This window comes from Lepisma saccharinum, chromosome 11 (genome assembly GCF_977018435.1).
Source record: "Lepisma saccharinum chromosome 11, izLepSacc3.1, whole genome shotgun sequence".
Classification (NCBI taxonomy): domain Eukaryota; kingdom Metazoa; phylum Arthropoda; class Insecta; order Zygentoma; family Lepismatidae; genus Lepisma; species Lepisma saccharinum.
The window spans coordinates 10,993,727-11,015,404 of NC_139239.1; the positions used below are offsets into that span (position 1 = coordinate 10,993,727).

General features: G+C 36.5%; 1 protein-coding gene across 4 annotated transcripts in view; it reads right to left on the minus strand.

Moving 5' to 3' along the window:
- Positions 1 to 505: 505 nt before the first annotated feature.
- Positions 506 to 21,678, minus strand: part of LOC145995134 (NADH-quinone oxidoreductase subunit B-like) — a 43,694-nt gene continuing 22,521 nt past the window's right edge. For 3 of the 4 annotated variants that reach the window (XM_083131672.1, XM_083131673.1, XM_083131674.1), the window contains exons 5-6: positions 14,928 to 15,051; positions 506 to 838 (exon numbers count right to left, since the gene is read on the minus strand). In XM_083131672.1, coding sequence (XP_082987798.1) covers positions 741 to 838; positions 14,928 to 15,051 — 222 coding nt within the window. In that variant the 3' untranslated portion in view covers positions 506 to 740. Of the gene's footprint in view, positions 839 to 13,168; positions 13,286 to 14,927; positions 15,052 to 21,678 lie in introns of those variants that run through there. The other variant, XM_083131675.1, reaches the window with a different exon arrangement.

Sequence of the window (21,678 nt, forward strand, 5' to 3'; positions counted from 1 at the left end):
ATGTCCTATATTACCATGTACTGTAATTTGTACACACCGGTCGTCCTTGGATGCAAATAAACTAAACTAAACTAAACTAATGTTCATCCAAATTTAATCTATAGGTCCAGTTTGATTAGCCTATCATGAACATACAGACTTAAATCAAACCACTTTTTTAAAAAATATTCTGGAGCCTGTTGAACAAAAGACGGAACATTTGAGTCTTGAGAAACATTGGACATAATAATATAGCCAAAAACCTGGTAGGTGGAAGGGGCAATCACCCACCCTTTGGATCCGTGCCTGCTAGCAAGCAATTTTTTTTTGGATTCGTGCCTGCTAACGCATTTTTTTTTTTTTAAAAAAAAGGAAATTTTGGGGTCAAGCACCCATCTTGCTTCCTTTAAGTTTGGCCTATGGCTGTTAGCATCAGTAAATGTTTGTATATACTTCTGAGGTTGTTTGCATTGGTATATAAAAATAGTCATAACTGTCTGTATATTTTAATTGAAAATACCCTTAATATGCAGCAAAGACTTTATTATTTTCTTTAGATAAGTCTAACACATTAAAATTCAATAATCTAGATTGCTGAAGTTATCTTTGTAATTACTGCTACTACTGTAAAATTACAAGTTAATCTTCAGGCTACAAATTTAAGTCAGCCTAATATACAACAAAGAATGCAGCCATAAATAAATGAACACAATACAAATGCACTGTACTTTAAGTTTCAGTGTTATTTTTTTAACATTATATTATTTTCGGTACCACATCTGGCAAAACTTATTCCTTTTGATTTTCTTTTGAAGTTGTAGGATACCATAAAGAAGTGCTTCAGCTGATGGTGGACAGCCTGATGTAAAAAGAAACAAAAGTTAATTTATAATATTTGTTTAAATTTGTGATCAATTTCTACATCGTCACTCCAATGAAAAAAGCCACGAATGTGCAAAATGTTAGTTTTGAAATAAAAGAGTTTTAATATTCAAGGACCCAAGAAAAATCAGGTTTTACATTTAGGTAAATATTGTCATTGGTGAAATTCGTACCACTTATGGTGTGTTAAATTATGTGTTTTATTTCTCTCCTTAAGGATTTTTAAAGGATTAAAGCACTAGGATTGTCTTTATGAACTATACAGTTACAATATAGTTACAATTTCAAAGAGCACATGTGTCCCAGTTTTTATGGTTTTTACTATTTATTCTAGGTGTACATTTATTAATACACACATCAGAAATGACATTAAGTTACAAATAGTATTGTAAAAAGTACAAAAGAGAGGACACAATTATTATTCATAATCTGAATCTTCATCAGGTTAAGGTAAGCTATCACGAACCGTTTTGTTGCTTTTCAGTGACTTGTAAAATGGATGGTACTCCCTAGGAATTGTTAAGTCTTCACACATTTTTTGAAGGTCCCGTAACTTGGCTTCAGCAATTGGAAGTTCTTCATTGTAGACCTTCGGTAGTGGGCCGTGGCTTGGTCTGCCTCTTGATTGCTTCAGGATGACTTCATGGAAATCAGAATTGAAATCTAGCTTGAAGAATATTTTTCTGGTCTCCATTCTTCGATATTGCAACCAAGAAACGCTTCTCCATGGAATTTTTTTCAGAATTTGATTTTGAGAAAATGACTTAGTCATCAAAATCGTCATGAAGTAGAGTTTTCACAATCACTGGTGAAGGTTTGCTTCGGTCAGTGCGAATCAGCTACACCCATCCTTCAGTGGTGTAAACTGGAACATGTTTCAATTTCCTCTCAATCACCGAATGTACAGAATCACATTCCATTTCTGTGTGTCCACTTTCAAAAAATCGATGATCTATGATTTGCAAAGAAGGATGTCGTTTTAAAAGAAATATGCACATACCAGCAAAAATAGAGTTCTTTTGTTGTCCTCCACAACAGTCTGACATCATACGGACTGCAGTTACCTCAGGTTGAGCCATCACATAATTATAAATGCAAGAAGCAATTTCAGTCGCTCCTCTCTTCCCTTGAGTCTCATCCCAGATAACAGTGTGCATTCTGATTTCCCAAATTGTATATTGTCAAATTATAAATTGCCAATTTGCGCAGGTAAAACATTGGACCTGATGGTCCCTTTTGTGTATTTAAGACTGCTTCAAGTTCAAAATTGAAAGACGAGACGTTGCCTTCCTTGCGGAGTTCTTTCTTTCCATGTGAAGCTTATAATCATCATCATGCATTTTTCTTTCTTCCTCGGTCATGTTGTTATAAGCTACACATTTTTTACATGCATCTTTTTTTGGTTTGAAGAACCCAAGATTGTACTCGTTGAACACTTCCCTGTATTTTTCGAAACTTACAGCATTATGAGTGTTATTGATACAATCTTCCTTATACATCCTGTACATAATACTTATGCTTAACGAAGGATCCAAGTACTTTTTTGTTAATGCCTTCCTACAGTAATGAGACTCCACAGCTGGAAATGATGTAATGTGCTTCCTTATAAATTCTTCGGTAGCCAAATTGAGCTTATTATGAGGAGTGTGCTTTCCTCTCTTGTCCTTTTCCAGTATTCCTGTTGTGGTACACTTCTTTAGGGAACTTCTTATTAATGCATCTGTGACATTTAATGTGGACATGAAGAACTCTCGACTGACTGGCTTTTTCACACCCTGAACTGTGAAGGAATAGCGATTTGAAAATTGTCTTCTTGAATCTCTAATATTTCTTGTGGTTCTTCCTTTTGGATTCTGTTCACTGTGGTTCCTTGTGAACTGGTGCTGATCGTCAATAGTGGAAAGATTTCGAAACTCCGAATACAACTGTTCTCTATCAGCTTCACTGATAAAAGTTGAGCATTTGTGCTTCACTTTATTAGAGCAAGGGGCAGGTAACATAGGACGAGCAGCATGTTCATTTCTACGGTGTCCTGTATACGATTCTCCTTTCAGCCGTCTACGCTTTCTCACACTCTTTTTCCACTGAGACTGATTTCCTTTCCTCTTTCTAGGTATGTCACTTACGTTGTTATCTGTTCCTGGATGTAATCATCGCCTGAAGGATGGTATGAACTCACAGAATCTTTGAATTCATCAAAATACTCGTCATTCAAAGCACGAAGCACTAGAGCCACACATCTTGCACCTCTACTCAGCTCCATCTTACAGAGGTTGTTTCCAATCTATGGTGATTAAATTGCACACCTTTTGCAGCACCATCAAGCTTGAAGAGAACGAAGCTGCAAGTCGTGTGGACACGTTAGACCGTTGTCTGTGCGTGACAGGTGTGGTCATTGCGTATCGGGAAGAATTCCGCCGAAAATCAGTGCATATTGGGAGGGTTACATAACTGCACTTTCTGACGTAAACTACAGTTATAGTGCCATTATAAAACTGTGCAAGGAGCGTGGATTCACTGTGTCCAGAAATGGCACATCACAGGTGTTGAAAGGGGTTGTAACTAAGGTACAAGGGGTAAGACAAGGCGTGGGATGATTTCTGTGGGGCAGAAACAGGCCAACTCCCGGCCTGCCACTAGCCGCACACCAGCTACAATTCGGGATGTCAGGGTGCTGGTCACCAGGGAGAATCCATCCACACAGAGAAGTATTGCAAACTGGCTACAAACATCACTGAAGAGTGCACACCATCATTGACCACGATTTGGGTTTCGAAAAGCGAAGCAAGGGGCGTGTTCATAAGCTCTTGCCAAAACACATCCAGTAACGTCGCACCAACTGTTGAAAGTTTTATGAGCGGCACCTGTCGGGTGAAAAGTGGAAGTTCATTCTTAGATTGGACGAGGCATATGTTTATCTTGATGATTGTCACAATACACGTGCAATTTTTTATCGATCGACAGGTTCGAGGGACTTTCAAAGATGGTTCACTGAATGTAAGGAAAGTTTTGGCACAGGTTACATGATCATTGCTGGATACTCGTGCAATGGCAACAGGGGCGGCACCAGAAATTTTCGACCGGGTGGGCAGAAGTTGTATATTGATAGGTTAGGGTGGGCAGGTATAAATGTAAGGTCATATAAGCCGCGGTGGCTCAGTCGGTAACCCATCTGACTACCATGCTAAAGGTCCCGGGTTCGATCCCCGGCCGGTTCAAATCCGGGAACTTTTCTAACGTTGTAAGCGGCCCCGGCACCCACCCAGCGTCGAATAACATGGGTACCTGGGGAAACCTGGGGGGTAAAGGCAGTCAGGGGCATGATGCTGATCACATCACCCCCACTCACGACCAGATCAAGAGAGTATGGGTCGTTACCCCCACACCCCCTATACGCCTTAATGGCATGGTGCTAAGCACAGGGGAGCACTTTACTTACTTTTATTTTTACATATATGAATGGCTTATTGCAGAAAGGGACCTGAGTCACTTTTGCACAATTCTGAGAAAAAGAATGAAAAATTGTATGGTATTAATAGTGTAAGAAAGAAATGTGCCGTTGTTGGCTCAAATATTCAACATAATGAATAGTTAATTTTGCAACCCTCAATGCACCCCCCTGCAGTATGCTGCTAGACACAGTGGAGATGAAAAAATTAACTCCGATACCTCAAAAATGTGACTCAGGTCCCTTTCTGCAATAAGCCATTCATATATATACATGTTCCTGATTATATTATTTTCATCATATGAGTTTTGACTGAAACTTGGGGGTTAATGATCACTTTTCTTGGCTTACAAGGTTATTGCAACTGACAAATGTATGTGATGTATGTTTGCAGTAATGGCGATCGGGTGCCAAAACGTGGGGGCAAGGAGAGTTTACATCTTTGGTATAACAGTCTTAGCATTAAGAGGCCACAGTGCGGGTGCAACAAGTTGCAAAATGTAGCGGGGGAAACTCCCCCCTCGCTCCTCCTAATCGCCGCTACTAAGTATTTGGATTAAAATTAATGTGTTATTGGGAATGTAAACACACACACACACACACACACACACACACACACACAAACAAACACAAACAAACAAACAAACAAAAGGAGGGGTTGGTGAGGGTCATAATCTCTGCTTAGGCTCAATAATCTTACAAAAAAAAAAAGAATGTCCAAGACAGGAAAATGTGGCAAAATGAGGAATTCATAAATGACTACTAAAAAGTACATGTAACCCCTCCCCCTTCAAAAATCCTGGGGACACCAATACGAATCTGCTATCTTGCGATGACTACATAAAAATGTCACGCTTCGCCACTGGTAACAAATAGTTTACATTTTGTAGAATGTGATTTTAGACACAAGGAATTCATCGAAATTGATCACCATACCCGGTAATTTTTCACAGACTACTATCGAACACACTCAAATGTCAACCAGCTCTATCCTACCCAGTATACCCTGGAAACTTTAATCTTGCAGGCGAACTAGTCTCTGGTGCCTGGAACCACAGTCAAAATAATAATTTTGGGGGTTGTATTTTCAGTGTCTGCGTGTATTTGTTTTCACCCTTCGTCACTTTCATCTAATCACCATTCAACCTCATCTTCGCCATTAGCCAAAATTAGCAGAAAAGTGAATTCACATAGAACAAATCAGTCGAATCAGCAACAATTTACTCTTCCAAAAGTGGAGTTGCATTAGTTCATACCCCTTCCAAAGTTGAGGTGGTAGTTTCAATTTCACAGTGTTATATTGTTGGATCAAGGCAGCTAACTCCGTGTACAATAACGTTGTTTTCCGAAAGTCTTAAATGCTTCCATCTGGCAATACACCCTCTTAAATGAACGCATCTTCTGTGGTGATAAGATGACACGTTCTTTCTGTATACTTTTTACTCCGATGGCATAATGTTGTCGCCTTATAATGCTCTTTTAATCAAGGGTCAACGGAAGAAAAGAAAATTCAATTTAATTCAAAGAGGTTCTGGTATCTACTGCCCCCTCCCCTGGTGGATTGGAATCCACTTTAAACTGTAGGTTCAGCCTATATTAGCATAAAAGTGGATTTGAAAACAAATGGAAAAAAAAATTTTTTTAATACTTTGTGATAATACTTTCTTTTTTTACTTCATCTGCATCTACAGATTCTGTTGACCTTTTCTGCTGAACCTCTGATGCTTCTAAAGTTTAAACCATTATCATCGTGATTGGTTAGTTCTCTGACACCCTCAAAACAAAGCTTTCCTACCAACTCCTTCTTTTAATTCTACGTAAGTTAATCACAAAAAATCGCATGATTGCGTAACTGATAGGCTAAATTTATGCGAGGAACGAAGATTTCTAAATAGAAGTAGCCACCCATTATTAATTCAATTCGGTATTGTAGTGGTTATTGTGATTGCTTCTTATTAGTATTTATTAGTAGAATGAATACAAAGTTGTTATTTTGTAAACCATGTAGATATTTGAAGATGACATAACGTTAAGATGTTTTTTTTTTTTTTTTTTTTTTTTTAGATTTTTTAAATCATACTCAGGCCGGGATTTTTATATGTGAAGGCCCGGACCTTACAACACCAATACCTTACCCCAATCCCCTCCACAGTTTCAGTTATAACTTTTCTCCAAGCTACATAAGGTGGTTAGTTATACGTATTTCTACATTTTTTTTCATCACATCCGAAGTACCTCATTTTTTTCTTTATGTGGTACTTTTCAAAGCAGTTTTTCCCCAGTGAAGGCCCAGAGCTGCAGCCCTCAAAGTCACCCTAAATCCTGATCTCATCTTGATCACACCCTGCATAATTTTGCACCTCCTAAGCCTACGGGAGGGATCAGAATCGTGTGTGGGTGCATCAAGACAAGGCGTCAAGTCACACATCTCGCTCAACCCACCTCTTCCTCCAACAAATGGCAGAAGAAACTGGAATTCGTGTCATTCCTTTCACAGACATTCCTGTGAAGTCACCGGATGCCTCACCGATGGACTTTTGCGCCTTCGGTCTACTGAAACGAGCCTTGTCTCAGAGAAGACCCCGTACCATTGAAGGGCTATGGAAAGCCTGTCAGGAGGAGTGGTTGAGGCTGGACATGACTACACTTCGTGCCAGTCTCCTACAGTGGAAACTTCACTGTCGGGCAATTGCAAGATGCAGGGCCACCAAATAGAGCACTCTCGATGGTGGTGACATGGTTTCTCTTAAGGTAGGAGCAGTTTGAAATCGTCACCATAGATCGGAAACAACCTCTGTACTCTTACTAATGATTCGACAATAAATTTATTTTCGTTTGTTTAAAAGAAACCGCAATAATGGTACCTTACATTATTGCAGGAAAAAACGAGACAAAGCATTCTCTTGTAATAGCATGACTGACTGTTCTACTTTGTTACAAGTCCAATGCTAAACTCGCGTACATGGCACATTCGTTGCTTTGGCATTGTAGGACCTTGTCTTGAAGCTCATACAGATGACTGAATGTGCTCTTTTTGTTACAAGTCCAATGCCAAACTATTCGTCATTTTGGCATTGTAGAAACTTCTCTTGAAGAACATAAGTGTTTTAAGAATTGAAAATAACTCACATTGGAGTGATCATACACATGTGCGACTCTGGCATAGGAATCAGTCATTGAAAAGTATTCAGAAAATGTACTTAGGTGAAAAGGTCAAATTTTGCACATTTGCGGTTTTGGCATTGGTGCGACGACATAAAATAGAAATCAATTATTTGAACTTTTGGAATATGTCATAATAAAATTTGAAGACAGTAGAAACAACATTAACCCATTTAGTCCCATTCCAATTTGGAAACAGTTAGAAAACAATTAAGTTTTGTAAAAAGAAAAGATAAGTATTATTCAAATAGAGAATTTTGCACCAAATTTAGCTCGAGTTTGTACTTCTACATGACTCAAAAGTGTAAGGCATCATGGTAGTGAAAGAATGTTGAATGGCCTTGTTTATAATTAGAGCTAGGAATTTTAGGTGCTGCACCTTAATTTTTTTGTGTGAAAATGGGTAAAAAAGTGACTAATCTCCAAAATAAGCACTTATTTAACTCTACTCATGGTGTTTCGGTTGCACCTTTTTGCACCTTTTTCACAATCTCAGAACCTTTTGCACCTTTTGGACCTTTTTGCATCTTTATATTTTTTTTAAATACAACTTGCAAGCTGTTTAACCCCACCCACATTCGAGACACCGCTTCTTGGCATGCGATTCTTGTTTATCGCACAACAATGAATCGGTTTTCTTCAGTTCTTGGACGTTAATGTAGTAAGCGCTCGGACTTTAAACAGTGCCAACAATGATGCGTTACAATTCCTAGAAGTTGTGCTCTCTTTGTCCTATACTGTATTGTTTACGAATTGTTGTAGGAAAGCTGTTTTGTTTTCGTTTCCTTCTCCCGTCTCACCGAGCAAGGTAACTGCAGTCTGTGATTGACTGATTGATGCATCAGATTGGCTTGTTCACCATGCCAAAACATAAAGTAAATGTTGGGAAACTGCAGGACATTGTTAAACAGTTTAGCAGTGACGGCATTCAGAGTAATGGATCTATTCTGAGGTGTGATGTGTGTGATATTTCTATTGCTGTTGATGACAAACACCAACGCACTGAGGTTGTGCAGTATCTACAAAGTGGGAAGCACGTCTAGAATAAAGAACTACGAGATTGTAAAGGTGGGAAGCGACAGTAATTAATTGGTGAGGCGCTTGCATCTTCGAGTTCTAGAAATACAATCACATTTATAGCATGTGGAATATCTCTTTCGAAACTTAACAATCCTGTCATGAAATCATATTTGCAAAAATATACTGGAAAGTCTGTTCCAGATGAGAGCACCTTAAGGAAATCTTTACCTTCAACCTCTTTATGAAGCTAAAATCTCGCAGATCAGGCAAGTAGTAGCTGACCATCCAGTCTATTTCATACTAGATGAAACCACAGATAGGCAAAACAGGTACGTTTTGAACATTTTAGTAGCACCTCTCAATGGGCATCAAGTGAAACACATGCTTTTAAAAACTTATTTTCTCGGCAAAACAGATAATGCAAGGGTAATGCAAAGTTTCAATGATGCATGTTTTGTATTGTGGCCAGAGGGCGTAAAATATGATAGTGTGGGGTTAGTTCTTACAGACAAACATCTTACATGTTAGCTGCATTTTCTAATCTGAAGAATATGTATCCTAACTTAAAACATGTGCCCTGCATTGTTCATGCTTTGCATCGAGTGTGTGAAGCTCTTAAAGATGAATATACATATGTGAACAAATTTGTTCTAGCATTAAGAAAATACTGAAAAAGGCTCCTTCTAGAATACAGAAGTACGTAGAAATTACGAAACTTCCACTACCACCTTCTCCCATCCTCACTAGATGGGGTACATGGTTAAAAGCTGCAGTGTTTATTTGCAATCATTTCCATACAATATCGAAATTTTTAGATGCTTTGCCTAGTGATTCCTCAGCTGTAGAAAAAGCCAAAAAACTTGCACTTAAACAGGAATTTCAAGATGAACTCTATATTGTACATGGCTTCTCTTTCCTTACTAGTGCAATCACAAAACTGGAGGAGCAGTGTTCTGAAAAGGAAGCACAGTGGGCTGTTTTGATGGATGTGCAACGAGAGCTGCAAGGGGGCAGGAAAGAGAAGTTAGAACAAAGTTTAGCCAAAAACCCTGATGTTCAAAAAGTCGCAACCAACAAGGATGTGGATTACCGGTTGAAAACAAAATACGCACCACTTGTGTCTGTTGACGTTGAACGTTCTTTTTCAACTTACAAGTATCTGCTTAGTGACCGCAGATGTAGCCTCACTCAGAAGAACATAGAAATTTTGAATGTAATCTATTTTAACTGATTCTAAGCAAGTAAGAAGAAGCATGTTTTCCTTTATGTCGCTTTCTAATGTATCAGAGAATTTTCTTTGCTTATTTATATTAAACGATTTAAAACCAGTGAATACTCTGTGTTTATCCAGACAAGTTGAATCATATATGTATGCACTGCTCACAATAAATTTTACATCTGAAAATTAGCAACTTTTTTGTACAAAAATTGGCACCTTTTTTGCACCTTTATTGGCAAATTTTTGCACCTAAAATTCCTAGCTCTGATAATTATATCACAAAATAACTTTAAAAAAAAACCCTCATATTTAAGACCAAAAAATCTTGGGACCAAATGGGCTAAAAAATGTACGTGAATTAACACTGCATTTTGTTCACAAATACCCAAAATTATTTCTACTAGCCTCATCATGATCATCATCAGAAAATTTTGTAGAGGGGTTGTCAGACTATTGACATAAAACTCGGAAGGAGAAATAATAATCAGGGGTTGAAAAAACTAAAAATTACTCAGGTGCCAGCCTTTTTTGCATATACAGGCTAAGGAAGCCACGAATCCAACTAAGATAAACTATGAAATGTGATTTTTAAACATGAAATTTATTAATACAAGATTGGATGAAAAGTAATAATTACTTTAATAATCAATAAGAATCAATTATTGATTCTTGCACAGCATGAATAACCATGAAATACATTCTAAAATATGGCCCCCTCTACCATATAGCTGAAGATTTAAAAATTTGGCTAGCAACAGTGTAAAATTTAATGACATGTTTATTATACTGGTTTCATGATCCATGTGATACAGAAAACACACAAACATTAAAATGCACTTTCTGTACTTATTTAAATAAAATATAATGGGAATTTCAGTAAGCGAACTTGAAATATTAATTCTTTTTAGAAACGAATTTAAAAATTCAGTCGCAAGGTGAAAATTTTCACGTACCATGTTGACTGGGCATCCTATATTTTTCTACCCCTGATAATAATAATAATTAGTATAAACTAATATCAACAAACTTATTGTCAATTTATTATTATATTAATATAAGTATAATATATTGTATGACCTCTCACACAGAAGTCTTGTTGAACTCGTGGAACTATTTAGTCTATTGGTGAAGTGGTAGAGTATGATGAAGCAAAATTCTGACCAGATTTTCACATTTATACTTAAATTTTAAATCTGAAGATTATTTTTTTCTTTGGTTACTATGCTGGAATACTAATTAACTGAACTTGGTTTGTTATTGACTATAAAAATAGGCCTGTTGCTTCATTTTCCAATTATGCACATCCAATTTTGCTGCCAAGCAGCATGTTTCCACCTGTTACACGGGCTGCATTTGAGTCATGCGCGCCGACTAAATGGGTGCTCCGGGGCTCGAGCACCCACATAAATAATCTTGTGGGTGCGCCGCACCCACAAGATTTTTAGTTTGGTAAAAACAAAATAAAATAAATATTTCTCACTTGCCATTATCAAAAAATAATAAGCAATTAAACATTGAGATGGAAGTTAAAATTTCTAACCTCTAAAACATAATTGTTTGGAATGTGTTTGTGCAAAGACAACCAAGTAACACATTCCCCCCTTCCTTGCCTGTCTCTGGCCAAGTCAAAGGCAGTCCGCACAATAACAATGGAAGTGTATTGTATTGTGAATAGAATCCCGTCTTCTCGGCTTGCTTTGATGTTTCCTTACAAGTGACACACTACAATACGCCCACTCCATTCGTCAACAATTGTTTTAAAATAACTACTTGCAGATATTGAGCACTAATAAAGAATAAACCGAATGGTGATTCTTCGTGAATTAATAAATTTGTAAGACATTCGCCAAAGAGACTAGCAGTGTTTCAATCGCTACAAGAAGGCCACGAAGATGGTGTTGTAAAAAACATTCCCAGACTGACTTTGCCACCATTCGGTCCCACAAGGTGGTGTGTGAGGGTAAAATCACTACAATCGTTGGAAAGTAATTATGACGTTCTCTTGAAATTTTTGGAAGATCTGTCAGAAGAAAAAAGTGAAGTCGGTGGGAAGGCTAGTGGATATTTTTCAAACCTACATCAATTCAGATTTCTTATTTTCCTGAAAATGTTAATTTCAGTTTTCGGCAGGATTGAACAACTTCATTCTTCTTTTCAGAAGAAATCATTGTCATACCGAGAAATCAAAACTTTGGTGGAAAGTTTGTCTGCAAGTTTAGCTTCACAAAGGGATATATTTTTGAGTTGTGGAATGAAACCATGAGGAAAGGGAAGGAATTGAACATTGATGAACCAGTTTTGCCTAGAAAAAGCAGGATGCTAGAACGCTACGACGAAGGTAGTGATCCTCATACGTATCATACGCCGGAGGAAATGTACAGACAATTTTTTTTTAAAATAATTGATGTGGCTGTGGATTCGCTAAATCGTAGATTTCAAACAAAGATTTTGGAACTTATTTCACAACTTAGAGCTTTTGCTATCGGTCAAATTGGTGCTGATCGAATTCTGCAGTTCTATGGGACAGACTCTGATAAAGACAAGCTAACATTGCACAGGGACATGTTTCTAGATGTGTGCAGAACGAACAAAGAAAAAGTGGCCAACTTGTCAGACATTACAAATATTTTAGTAGAGAAAACAGTGGTCGTATGCGTGAAATGCTCACAGAATTTGTGAAGTTTGTACGGGTGATTTTAACTATACCTGTTACTTCTTGTACTTCTAATCGGTCATTTTCAACACTTAGACGATTGAAAACGTTTTTGCGGTCAACAATGACCCAAAAAAGATTGAATGATTTGGCAATTTTTCAAGTTCATAAAGAAATGACTAAAAATATTGACATTACCAAAATTGCAAACAAATTCATAAGTGCAAATGACGTAAGAAGGAATGTGTTTTATATTAAAAGTTAACATGTCATTATTATTATTATTATTATTTTTATTTGGTACATGAAGTTAGTCATTTTGTAGTTTCTGTTCACAACAAAATCCTTGCATAGTTCTTTCTGCAATACAATTAAAATTATTTGCATTTATGAAGGTTTTTCATTTTAATTTGTATGATGTGGTATTTTCTTTTAGTAACGTGTTGATAATATCATTGCCTCTTGCAATCATTGTGCATGTAAGTTGTTTCAAGTATACAATACTTGATAATTACAGATCTAACCGCCATTGATATGCACCCACAGAAATTTTGGAAAGTCTGCACCCTTGATTTGAGTTTCACAATAACCAAATTAAGACACTGTACTAATAATTATTAAATAAGGCGATATAAAAATTGCACATGGTCCATGACGTATAAGACTTCTTGACTTAATTGAAGATGACGGGAGTGTTTCCCGATTTGTTTGAAATTTTGTACACTTTATACATGAGGCCTCCAGAACACGAATCTGACATTAGAATTTCCTGGTCACATCTGTAACTTGAGATATAACCAAAAATTTCATGTAATGTTAGGTTAGGTTTGGCAAACATACTTCAAATAACACTAACTGTGTGGCAACACTGTAGACGGCACAACTCAGTGTCTACATTCCACAAAACATGGCTTCCTCACTTCTTTCCAGAGAAGTATCACCATTATGAAAAGCACTATATTACACCTTACACACGTAATATCCAAATTTCAAACAGTGACCGGGACATCAGAACCTCTGATACTTCATCCGGAAAACTTATTTGGTTAGTACATTCTCTAGTAAATAAATCTGAGAACACCCCTGTCATCTGCATTTTTGGATATCCGATATCATATGATCACTGAGCCAAATACAGTCTGTGTTAGGTAGTGACCTCAATGCATGAATAAAACCATGGTTGCTAAGGATGTGTGTGCAACTCTATAACAAGAGCTGGCCTTCATGCACAGCATGCTATGATGCCAGGGGTCCCAGGTTCGAATCCCGGCCTGGGTATGGGTGTTCTTTGTGAGTGTCCCTTCATCAATTTCATCATATTATCACTCATCCTCATTGTTGCGATTAGCCAAAAGTGGCAGTAAAATAAACCAAAGCAATCTATCATTCAAGTGATGGAAACGCAGCACCAACATTTTCATTAAAGAAATATCAGGGAATTATTTATTGTTCAGTGTTGTTATTATTACAATAAAAGTATTAGTATTATGATAACTTGTAATAATTGTAATAAATTACTCTTGATCAGCAACTTTAAAAAAATTGTGCACCTTTGAGCTTCAAATATTGAATTAAACAAGTGTTTGGAAGTAACTGTTACAAATAACAGTAAATCTCTTGAGAAATTCCGATTGTAACTAGCTACTTGTAAAAGTAAGTAGCTGTAACTGTAACAGAGTTACTATTTGAAGTAGAAGTAATGTTATCAGTAGTTACTTTTGAAGTTACTTTATGGCTCAGTTGGTGGATAGAGTGAATCTGCAATTTAATTTGTCCATTTTCATGGGCTCAACTGAGTGTCTGCACAGACTATCTGCAAGTTTCTCTGGAAGTGTTCCATTGCCCAATGCCATGCACAATATTTACTGTATGCTCATGGAACATTCCACAGATGATCCTCAAATGTGCCACTCAGTGGCCCTGTGTAAAGGGTCCAGTCTTCATTAGCTACTATCTTTTATTTTCGTGATTATCCAAAAGTGGCAGGAAAGTGAAGTAAAATAAAGAAAACCAATCAATTTCTTTTTTTTTCTGGCAGATATTTGTTAGTAACATAATATTTCAACTGTTTGAAGCAGTCTTCATCAGGTGAGTATCAAGAAGGATGCTATAATATCAATATTTTGATTGATTGATTGATTGATTTAGTTTATTTTACTTCGCGTTTTGTGCCTCGTGGCTAATTTGCGAAGATGAGGATGAGTGATGAAAGGATGAAAGTGATGAATGGACATTCACAAACAACCAAGCCCGACCAGGATTCGAACCCGGGAATTATCAATATTTGTTTGTTATCATAAATCATGTTTGCTCAAAGGCATTAGTTTCTGATAGGATCAAATTTGGTATACCTTAGATTATACAAATCTGATATGATCATATTTGGTATACCTTAGATTATACAAAAAATTGTGTGTGTTCAAATGGTACAGTCATTTTTTTAGGAATTTAACTATCAGTAGATTTGACTATAGATTTGGTTGGCTATTATAAATCATGTCCAAGCTATGCACATAAAACTACTTGAGAATATTCTAAAATAAGCTAATTCATATGCAACTTACCAGGAATATATATGTCTACTGGTATTATTCTATCAACACCTCTCAAAACGGAATATGAGTAATGATAATAACCACCTCCATTTGCACAGCTTCCCATTGATATCACCCATCGTGGCTCAGCCATCTGAAGGATAAAAAAAAATGACTTCAGGATATTTTTAGGATATGTATTTAAAACTAAAAATACTATGACTTAGTACTATGAGGGCCAAGTTCTGCCAAACCCATTTCAGTGGGTTATGTACGGTCAGTACATTGTGACCCATTATTATTACTGCTGGTGTCTGGCATTCTTGACTGGAGCTCACCAGTTGTCATGACCCCACCAAGCCAGACCCTGTTAGCACATCGTGCTGCGACGCCAAGGGTCCCGGGTTCAAATCCTGCTCGGGCTTGGTTGTTTGTGAATGTCCATTCATCAACTTCATCACTCATCCCCATCTTCGCAAATTAGCCAAGAGGCACAAAACGCAAAGTAAAATGAACTAAATCAATCAATCAAGACCCCACCAAAGCCAAGAATTCTAACTGGCTGCACGTGAACCCTCGTGCACATACTATATGTGACTGTCCAATATTGACATTCACAATTATTATGGACTTATTGAAAAAAAATAAGGTGCTTGCAACACTGATACATATTTCATTTGTTTAAAAATGTTGTTGAAGAAAATTGAACCTCTAAGAATGGCTGTGAATGCTATGGTTGTGATTGTACAAATATGATAATATATATATATTAGGGATGGGCCGATATAAAATTTACCGATACCGATAACCGATCCGATATAAAATTAGAAATGGTCCTTGAAGAACCTGAAAGGTTCATTGACCTCCTAAATATATGTGTGCTTCAAGGTGACCAGTGCAAAAGGAGTTGCATATTTAGACATTTACTTTTTTAGAAAGTAGGGCACGGAGATTAACCATAAGATTACAACAAAATGGCAGAATTTTGCACTAAATTATCATATATTTATCGATATATCGGATCGGTAAAATAATCAGTTATTTTAACGATAAACTGATACACCGATATGCCTATATCGACCGGTACCGATTAATCGGTCCCATCCCTAATATATATATATATATATATATATATATATATATATATATATATATATATATATATATATATATATATATATATATATATGAAGTTATGATATGTGTATATTTTTATTTGTGCAATCTGTGAACTTAACTAAAAGGTAATTTGGGATTAGGCAAAGGCTACATCTCAAATAATTGGCGACCGTGAAAAGGACTCGATTAAAGAAGTGTATCTTCGGAAATTAAGGAACAAATGTATTTAGTTTTCAACTTTTAAATTTCATTGCCCTTGTACAATTTTGAAACTTGTGTATATTATGGCTAATAAAACAGGGAAGGATGTAAGACGACATAATCGTAAGAAGGAAGCAGTTCATTACAACAATAATTCAACATCTCAAATGCAAGATGGGGAAGTAAGTGAGCAGACTGGTACATCTGTGAATATTGTCTGTTGTAATGATCCTAATAGTGATCTAAAATCTATACAGTGTGTAAGTTGTCTTTCTTGGTATCGTGTTAATTGCTTAAGGTTAACTGTAACACGCTGGCTTCCAAAACCGGGGGAGGGGGCAAAGACAGTATATTTCCCTTTGTAGATATGGTTTAGCATAGTCCGAGGGCAAAGGTAGCAAAAATTGGGGGGGGGGACTGCTCCCCCCCCTAATCGCTGCCACTGCACACTGGCGTATTATTCTACATTGTTCTAAATGTAATCCAGAATATTATCCTTTCAAATTGCCATCTTATTTGGGATACCAATTAAGCTTTCTATCGAGGATAAATTAGATCAGAAGTTTAAGGAATGTAACGATCAGCTAAATAGGAGCCTTAAGGATTCTAGTGAACAGCTAAACAGGAAACTTCAGGAATGCAGTCAAGAGATGAAGGAATCAAATTAACAGCTCAATCAAAAACTTCAAGAATCCAATGAACGTATAAGTGGGGAGTTAAAACAATCAAATGAACAACTAAGAACAAAATGGAACAATTGAATTCTGATGTGAATACAAAACTAGAAGCTGTCCATCTGGAGCTGGACACACAGTTTTCTACTGTTAATAAAGAATGTCAGTAGTAGGTTAGACAATATTGTTTCTGAAGTGACAACAAAAATTGATTCTGTTGCGTTGCATGTGTTAGGTCTAATGAACAGATGGAAAACAAATTGAAAGAAGAATTGAAGACTGTTGATGGCAGGTTAATTATATTAGAAGAAAACATAAAAAAAACAAGAGCAACGTTTAGACACTTTTGAAACAAATTAAAATGATAATTCCTCATAGCTTATCAACATTAAGAATAGGTTGTCGATCATAGAAACTAAGATACAAAATTTGCAACGACATTCAAATACGAATAATGTCAGAAGTGATGGTGAAATGCAACGAAATAGTGTAAATGCAACTCTCCAACCTAACCGAAGAATGGATTCCGGATTGAGTTCATCAGATACCGATCCTGAAGCTTCGTCGGAAACAACACATGTCAAACGATTGATAAAAAGTTCATGTTCTTGTAAACATGTTACTTGTAAACGTAAAGATAATAATTGTTCACACTCAAAGCTTTATGTAGGCAGATGTACTTCCAACCTAAGTTAAGTCGACAAACTCAGTATGTGACAATGTTCAATGAACATCATTTGATACTTGTAATGTTCAGAGTAATCCTTTATCTTGCACTTGGTGTACAAGTGATGAGTTTGAGTTTAAGTTGCTGTTTTAAGTTCACTTTATGCACAGTAAGGCTAATCGGGACTGGACCTACAGTTTAAAGTGGGATCCGAACCACTTGTGCCTCCACCGGGTATCGAACCCGGGACCCCTTGATTACAAGGCAAAGACGTGTACAAGTGATGAGCTTGCTGATTCGATCAATGTTCCGCTTTGCCGTGAACGTAACCAGGATCATTGTAGTTATGTACACGATTTTAGGAAAGAAGTAGAACAACATTCTGGACATGTAGATCAACATAACACATGTAACACATGTGTAATATAATAGCACAAGTGCATATAGCACTTGTCCTCAAGGAAATTCTGAGGGAAATTACATTTTCAATCCAAATGCAAGTTGTCATGTTGGAAATCAAGCTAATACACCTATACATTTTGCATCTGATAGTGGTAGAACTAGATGTTTGAAAATTCATGAATTAGATCTTCCTAAGTTTTCCAGCAAAACAGAAGTTCAATCTGCTAGAGAATATATAGAACAATTGACACCCTCTTTGGATTTGATTGGTATTCCTAAACATTTGAGATTGCAAAGCATGCAACGGTGCTTTACAAATTGTGCAGGATATTGATTTAGAACATGTAAACAGCAATTTTCTTCATACGATGATTTTCTTCAAAAGTTTATGAACCAATTCGCGTCAACAGAGGTTATTCAGTCACAATTAGCAGTGTTGAGAAATAGCAAGTATGATGCATCACAACCTGGAAATCTAGAAACTTTTGCTCTGAAAACATATTCAAGTTACTGTAATCTTGTAGATTATCCTCAAGACACTGATGTTATCCAACTTATTATTAGTCAGTTACCAGATTACATGGCTAATAATATAACATGCCATGAAATAACATCTGTAGATCAACTTACAAGTATGTTGAGAAAATTAGACGTTGTGAAAACTAGCCGAATGTGACAAATTGTCTTCCAGAAGAGGAATTTGACAGTGACAGTTTCAAAATCTTATAAAAGGAGCAAACAAACCAAAATGAAATTGAATGTTCGACAGGCGAATCTTAAAAGGGACAAATCTATGACTACTTCGTCTACTCAAACATCTGAATCTAATCATGAACAGCAACATTTTTGACGAACATATTATAATGGTAATCGTCAATTTAATCCTAACAATAATGAAAATGGAAACATATCGTTTAGGAGATTTAAACAAAATGGAAATACTCCAATATATTCTAATAACTTTGGAAATAGGTTTAATAATGGAACCAACGTAAGATACAGAAATTTCCCAGAAACCAGTATTGTATTGGATATCAGTCTAATTATGTACAACCTGGTCAACGTGGGCCTTAATTTTAATACACAACATCCTACTCAAGCTGCAAGAGTTTCATCGACTTGGCAAGGTTATGAAACATCACAAGTCCAGACTACACCTTAAATTAGTATGTCAAGTAATACATGATTGACACCAGCTATTCAAGGACCTATACCTGTAACCAGAGTACAAGAATCATTAAACTCTCAAAATAATGTGGATACTTTTCCTTTAAATCGAAATGGCAGACAGATGTTCCTCTTTCTCTCTGCTTCTTATCACAGGGGCAAGAAGTGCAGAAGAATTCTGGTGATGATAATAGTTCGGACACTAATTTTACAGGATCTAATTTTACAAATGTTTTACAAGTTAATTTTTTGCTTGAGTGGTTTTTCACTGGAGACGATACAGCTATTCCATTAATAGAAGTTCCAGTTATACATGGACATATTGATCAAATACCTATTATTTGTACAATAGATACAGGAAGTCAGGCAAATGTGTTAAATTTTGATATTTAATGTAAACTATCCATATTAATTGGGAACATAAAACTTGACAAAGTGGATGACATAAGACTTTGTGGTTTTACTGGATCAAAGAGATGTAAGATTGTAGGATCGAAGGCAATTGCTCTTAAAATTGCTGATAAATATTTTCCTGTAGAAATGTTTGTTCTCAAGGAGCTGAATGCAGATCTAATTTTGGGAATTCCATTCTTGAGAAAATATAAGGCAATTCTGGACCTTAGAAAACAAAATTTAAAACTTGTAACCCCTAATGGAAGAGAACTGTGTGCCGATTTTACCAAGGAAATTACGTTAAATAATAATAATAGCAGTGATGTAAATATTTTCCTGTAGTTTACTGTTATTACAAGTATAAGAAAACAGTTTTTAGTTGTGACGTTTCAGGAGAACACACGCTCCCTTCATCAGACATTTATTTTCATTTTGACTAAAGATACAGTTATAACAATGGTTAGCAATTTTTTAAACAAAAATAATCGTTATTTAATGAATGTTGTCAATGTTACATTGTTGTAATATAGCAACTTAACTGTGAAAAGGAGCAGTCTGTTTTATTTTTATTTCAGATATTTTTTTTTATGTAAATAATCGTGAATTTAACTATATTATGTTAAATGATGAAAAGGAATACATTCCCTCAAAGGAATCAGTTAAGAAAAGTGTATTTGATAATGAAATTTTGGATGCTTCACAGAAGGACCAAATATTCGAACTTTTAAGCAAATACCACATTCAGTTTTCAGATAAGCCATGACATGCTAATGTTGAACCATATAGAATCCAGATAGACACACAGGTACCTGTTACTAGTGTCCCATATCATATTCCTATGTCTAAAAAACAAGGTTTGGAGGAAGAGTTAGAAAAATGGGGGATTATTTATCAAAATTCATCTCCATACTTGAACCCGTTACACACAGTTCTAAAACAAGGAGGTTTATGGAGGCCAGTAATAGACTTTCGTAAATTAAATCTACATGAAATCACACCTCAAGTAAGTGTTGAACCCATAAATGAAATGCTACAACACCTCTTGGGAGCAAATTACACTGATCGGCATGAAAATCCTCCCACGAAGATGGAGGGGTGTACCTTATATAGATTTCGGGTCGCTGATTACGAATATCGCATTGAAAAAGTTCCAGCACGTAAGGTTTTTTTTAGGGGGAATTTTCCATAAAAATGTACCGAAAAATTGTATTTTTTAATGAAATGTTATTTTTCTTTATGCTTGGAATGCATAATTGTGTATTTTTACCTCAATTCAAGAATTGTTACTATATCCTAGGAACATTCTTTCCCCTGCCCCTACAACACCCTCCCCGAAATAGGAAAAAGTACCAAATACACCCCACCCACCCTAAAAAACAGTGAATTCGGCCACAACACACATTTTTTTGAGAATTCCAGATAAATGTCAAAACAAAAATGTGAATAATATTGCATTTTAACATTACTGCTGGAAGAAATATTTTCACGATGTTCCATGAGCCATATGTGACTGTCTCTAAAATGAATGGTATCTTACAGTTTTTAACTATGTGTGACAGGCTTATTTGTGTACATTGGAGTTCAACGTTTTATTTTTGTTACACTCTTCCTACACTGTCACCTCGGCTTCCTTCAAGGTAAAAGGATTCGTAATCAACTTGTGGTCATTCGTTGGCACCCCCTTGTCTAGACGACAAACCGGATGTGGCTGGAAAAAGGCACCAAGACATCCACCTCGTTGTCCCGTGAAGCAGATATTTTACTTCCGAGGTGATCGTGGTGTAAGAGAGTCGCGTTCTGTATCTGTGTGTACCGTTAAGGAAAAATATTTCTGCGTGAAATATTGACATTTGTGTTAAAACAACATGCTACGAACTTGCAAAAACTCGGTAGATTCATTCTGCTACATATATGGGGAAGTGGTCTTCAAGGGACAAAGTAGGCCATTGTCACCGTTCCTAAAGACAGCGTACCACCTGTACTTTGGGTGTAAAGTCGGCGACGAGGATCGCGATTGGGCTCCCAAACAAACTCTAAAACTGCTAACTCGTGTGCGCGTACTCTAAAGGATGGTTGAAAGGTACACATAAATTGATGCCGTTCGCCGTACATATGGTTTGGCGCGAGCCCCGGGATCATGTTGTTCTGCCTGTACCCG